Source organism: Vanessa cardui, chromosome 8 (assembly GCF_905220365.1).
Source record: "Vanessa cardui chromosome 8, ilVanCard2.1, whole genome shotgun sequence".
In the NCBI taxonomy this organism is placed as follows: Eukaryota; Metazoa; Arthropoda; class Insecta; order Lepidoptera; family Nymphalidae; genus Vanessa; species Vanessa cardui.
This window is the reverse complement of record NC_061130.1, coordinates 7,620,919-7,626,655: the sequence shown is the minus strand read 5'-3', so window position 1 is coordinate 7,626,655 and position 5,737 is coordinate 7,620,919. Positions and strand designations below refer to the sequence as shown.

Genomic DNA, 5,737 nt, shown 5'->3' with positions numbered 1-5,737 from the left:
ATACTTACTCGATTCTAAGTTACAAAGATATTGTGGTATGTTTCTGTTCTACTACCCCTTTAAATGGTATTACAAAATTACAGTTTTTTTACCTTAACTAAAACTACTATTGTGCCTACACCAAATAAAATATGATTTTGGAAAAAATAGTCTGTGAAAATTTGTATTCCACAAACCTGCATTGGATAAGCGTGGTGAAACATGTTCTGAACCTTTTCCTCAAAAGGGAGAGGAGGTCTTAGCTCAGCAGTGAGAAACTTACAAGCTGATGTTGTTTTTGGTCTTCAAAAATAATAAGACATACTTTGAAGCGAGTACAAAGGAAACGAGTAGTGAATTCCCTAATTTACCGCACTTTTGAAATGAGATTTTCCTCGAGGTACATTATATTAGCTATTAGATCTCCGTTAATAGGCATCGAAAATGTAATATTGCGTAATAGTTAAAGCAATTAAATTCAAAAACTTCCTTTTAGTTAATACTGTATAACAAACGTTATACATTATTCGTAACGATTTTATTAATTGGCTAATAGATCTATGTTCTCAGTCACGCCTAAGCGCTAGTTGCATACACCTGTCCTACTCACTCAAGCAAGTGAAGTCGATCAATTCAATTTTCAGCGTCGATTTTGTAATGGCGACGTTACGAGGGCTTTATCGTAAGAATATTATGATAGTAATTGAGGGTTAAAATGTTATTTTCTGGTATTATTTGATATAGGGGCGTCTATTTGTTTATTTAATTTGTATATTTATTATGAGTAAAACTTGGTTTTGAAAATTCACTAAATTCACTGATTATTATTGCTTGAATTTCTTTGTTTCATTGAGATAATAATTTTTAGCGTGTAAATAACTGTCAAGGTATTTTAAGTATGTTTTTTATTTTTTTACAGCATTCTTTAACAAAATAAAAAAAATTCAGTTTAATAAAATTTATTGTTCCATTCAGATATTACATCAAAAATAAAAATTATTGTAATATTCTTAGAGATTCCTATAGACATTCAGATAAAACATTTGATTTAAAAATCTACTTATCTATGAATAAAATATTTAAATATTTGAGAAACATTCAATAAAGAGTAAATACTGATAAAAACATTTAACACATATTAATCTCTAATTATATCTAACAATGAGGGAGACATAAATAGTTGTTCATATAGTAGAATAAAAATCATAGACAATAACATGTTAGTTGTACATTTGTTAAGATCACAAAGAATAAGTAAACAAAATCTTTCCTTTCTGTCAACAATACCCTGTTACCACTTAAGTCACATTTCCAATATATTCTCCTTCCTCAAAACAGTGGGTTATGTAATACTTACATATAGCAAAATAAATATATTCCTTAAGAGGATCGAAAATATAACTCTTCAAAATATAATAGAGATTCTTAAAAACATTATATATCATATTACAGCAGAAATGTTATAATCAGACTCATAAGTTTTAGGAATGTGCATAGCTTAAAGCTAAGGACAGACTACAGAAGTGTTTAACACTAAAATCACCTCACTAATGAGAGGTTACTAACACCGATGTACAGCAAAACACTGGAATTATTTGAACAATAAACATCGAACATCAAGATACCGAGTAACATTCGAGCAAACCTGTTCCATGAGCTGACTTGATGAATATTGTGCCCATAAAGGCGAATTTATTCTAACATCTACGCTAAATAATATTTATTTCATTTTATAAAGATTTAAAAAGGCAAGAATTCAAAAGTATTATATGATTACTGATAAAAAAAATTAAAAAAATATTGCAACATAAAATCAAGAGACCTGGACACAGTAATCACTTGATTTAAAAAAAAAAATAGAACTAAATTTAAAGAGCGAATACCATAACCAGAGATTTAAATCTCATAGTTACGGAATTTTGAGATGACTTCAGATGGAGGCTCTTGATTGCCACCACCCCAGCGTCCCCACAGAGCGGCACCACCCTCAGAAGCTCGCCTAGCAGCGGCATTGCTGGGACCCAAGCTGGAAGGACCGGAAGAGCGTCCTGATTCATCTTCTAGCATGCGGTCTTTTGTATTGGGCTTGGACCAATGCATAGACTGCTGAATGTGTTCCTTCATACCGAGCCACTGTTTATAGCCCATTGAAATGCCACTCTGTCTCCATTTGTCATACAGTGCACGCTTAGATGGATCACAAAGTGTTTCTTTGGCTTCCTATAAAAAATAAATACAATCACTTCACCAACTCATAAAAAATCTGTTCCATGTAATCAATGACTAATTGGGTTTTACCCAAGACACTTTTACCCATACAATATTGAGTATATGTATATAGTATTCAATAATTTACCTTTAGTTTTAGGAACTTCGTCTCTGCCTCTTTGTCGCCATCGTTCTTGTCAGGATGGTATTGCAAAGCTAACACTTTGTATTCAGCAGTTATTTGTTCAATCTGAAATATTAGAATACATATTTAACAAATAATAAGCTACTCAATTAATATAGTTCGAATAGATCGGACCGATTTGATCAAAACAGTATTTTTTGCAAAGATATCCGGAATGTAGGTCAATGTCTAAGGTCTCGAATTAAGGTCAATAAGTGGGTCAATAAAATCAATATATATTTCATTGAGCCTAATAATATTAAACAAAAGTTAAAATTTACTTACTGATGAATTTTCATCACATCCGAGTAATCCGTAGAAATCATCATCGAGGCTTCTTTGATAATTTAGTATTTCATCCACTCCGGTCATTTTCACGACCCTCCCAAACAAAACCCCAATGTATACTGACGAATATTTGTCAATGTAGAAGTAACGATTTGCAGTACCTGTTTCAGGTATATAGAGCCTACTAGGTATATAGTATGTATTGCGCATAAACTTCACTGGTGTTCGTTATAACAGAGGCTGAAGGACTATAATAGCGTACCATTAGGTTCTATATTGTGTACAGTTTTCCTCTTACTCTACGCACACTCTTGCAAGTATTCGTATTTATATACACGTGTATGTATCATCACTCACACAATTGAAATGTCAGCCTTGTAGTGGTGTTGACTTTGACGGTAGTGATATATACATTGCTTGTTTTAAGATTCAAGCGGGATGTTTTATAACAGGTATAAAAAAGCAATGTATTATAAAGGAGAATTGTTGCCAGTTTTCAGACTACAAATTGTAACATATAAAGGTTTAACTACATAAACGATTATCTTACTGCGCAGTGCTCACTGCGCGGCTTTATGTTGTGTTGTGATCAATAATCCCACGAGATTTTTTTACGAGATTGAAATGTTACATCTCTAATATTTCAACTCCTCTGTTACATATTTTTTGATAAAATAGACCTCACATTTTTATGAAATGTAGGCCTTATTTTAACGAAAATTTATTGCATTCATGATTTTTTTCTATACTATACTACTATTATTATAGTGATTAAAATGTATATTTCCAGTGACTCCTAAAATTAACAAATTTGAGAAATAATAAATCTCACTCTCACCAATTTGGTGCTTTAGGGTATTATATTCATTCCATGCCTTGATTTGACCTCTTCTGCAAAACGCCACACGCCGTAAACTAGCCGGGCGATCTATCTCATCGACGACTCGTGATGACATTATCCAACCGTATCACCAGCATTTTGGTAGATCGGAGTATCAAGGTCGTTGTCGGCTGTGATTGCTCTGATTTAAAATTCGACAATCCTGGTGTTCTACTACGTAGCATACTTTCACCTCTGTTTCTTTTGCATATCAATTAAATGTTGCAAATCAAAGGCATTCACTGCTATACAGACGACAAAACCATAGACATCTTATACCAGTACACCGGCCGTGCTAATTCTCCGGAAAACTTAGTCTAATACAAGAATTGTGCATTTAAAATCATTATTCTACGTATCTCCACGATTTAAGATATTTCGCATTGTATTGCTTTGCTGTTTATGTTGCGAAATTCGTTCACTTCAGCGCCTTAAACCATTCACGGCGCAAATTCGGCCTACATGGTGTATTGCTCTTACTGGGCGGGTGCTCCCCACCAGCTTCTTTCAATTGACCGTATTCAATGAAGAGTTCTGATCTGCTTGATCCGTTGCCTTTGCGTAGAGATGTTTGATCACTCTACATCTTCTACCTCACACAAGAAGAATGTTCTGAGGAATTGTTTGCATTTGTTTCACCTTTAACATCGCATCAAAATTTCAAGATTCACGTCTCGCATCATATGCTAGAATTAAAATATACAAAAAAAAAGAAAAATATATAATTACAAATTGTAATACAATTCTATTATATATCCCTTCATTGAGATTGACAATTCACTGAGTGCAAAGGTAAATTCAGTCCGGGGAAATCCACATATATATATAGACGATAGTCACATATATTTTAAAATTCTTCAAAACTTCATTCGTTGTTGCCTATTAAAAAAATTAAACAATTAAGAATAAACAAATGAAACTGTCTATGTCTCAATCTCATTGTCTTTGATTAGTAAGATTTTTGAAATTTGTCCATCTCAATGGAAATACATATGTATGAACTTATGTATCTACGATAAATATAAAACCTTTATTATTCCTCCTTCTGATTTTTAACAGGTGTATTTTGTTTTCGAGGGATTTCTTTCATATAACGCAACAGTTAAAATATAATCAGTTAAAGTGTAAATATCTATTATCATATCTATAAAGTGTCTAGACACTTTCTCGGATTTGGTTAATACTTTATATACGTATTAATTGAGTAAAGCTAACCGGCATATAAACTTTTTATACAAAACCTACTGGAGTACTATCCAATAAATATAGTACAAATTATCCACAAAGAAAAAACTACTTTATTATTTTTAATAAAGTAGGTACTTTTTTAACAATACATCATAATTTAGTAATCCTAAAAGAATCCCTCTCAGAACATTCAATTTTAAAATACACTAAAATTTTAAATTATTTATCCGATGATATGTCCTTAGACATCCTCTCATTATACACTTTGTATACCTCCTTTCATTAAATTAATGTAAAATTAAGAATACGATATAATGTTAAAATATTCACTATTATTAAAAAAAAAAAAAACAAAGGTGCCATATTTAGCTTCCTTCCATTCAAAAAGATTGTATGCTCTAACAAACACGGTCTCGTTAAATTTTAAAGGGACTATACGAGTAGGTACCCAGTTATTATGCCAAGTGACCGCTGAATTCAGGTCGTCATTGTGAAATTGGGGTAAGTAAGCCACTCTAAATTAAAAACGTCCAACAAACAACTAACAATTATTATGTTTGTTAGATATGCTTAAAACTGTTATTTTTAATTTTTAGCAAATATTAAAAAATAAGATTTATTTTACATCACAATTATAGATCAATTTGTAATACCTAATACGTTCTCATCATATAATAACGCTTTTAATTAAATTGATCTTTAAAATTATTTGTTTCTTATAAAGTGTTTTACATCTCGAACATTAAGCGGTTTATAGCAATAGATACCTACATCTATTGTCGTGAGACATTATAATATAAGTCTGATCATTAATCCCGGGTAGGTTTTTGTTGAACCCATTAAAAACACATTGCTTAGGCTAAAAATGTTAATAAAATTACAATATAGGGAAACCTATCCTCAATATAAACATCAAGGCTGACGACATTGCATATTCCGTGCATGCTCTAGACATTGGCGTTTCAAACAACTCCCAACGCGCTTTTGCATCAAAAATAGCCACTGAAGAC

General features: G+C 31.8%; 1 protein-coding gene across 1 annotated transcript; it reads right to left on the bottom strand.

Annotated features, from left to right (window-relative positions):
* Positions 1-922: 922 nt before the first annotated feature.
* Positions 923-2,991, bottom strand: LOC124531990 (J domain-containing protein). The gene is made up of 3 exons (XM_047106597.1): positions 2,657-2,991; positions 2,336-2,437; positions 923-2,199 (listed from the first exon to the last, which is right to left on the bottom strand). The coding sequence occupies exons 1-3, from the start codon at positions 2,867-2,869 to the stop codon at positions 1,876-1,878; spliced, it is 639 nt and encodes a 212-aa protein (XP_046962553.1). The 5' UTR covers positions 2,870-2,991; the 3' UTR covers positions 923-1,875.
* Positions 2,992-5,737: the final 2,746 nt, after the last annotated feature.

What these genes read in the sequence shown, in the direction of transcription:
- LOC124531990 (XM_047106597.1), bottom strand. Translation starts at nt 2,869, where the DNA reads ATGCGCAATACATACTATATACCTAGTAGGCTCTATATACCTGAAACA. An exon ending in GATGTGATGAAAATTCATCA is followed by an intron (nt 2,438 to 2,656) that starts GTAAGTAAATTT and finishes CTAATATTTCAG; the next exon opens with ATTGAACAAATAACTGCTGA. An exon ending in CGAAGTTCCTAAAACTAAAG is followed by an intron (nt 2,200 to 2,335) that starts GTAAATTATTGA and finishes TATTTTTTATAG; the next exon opens with GAAGCCAAAGAAACACTTTG.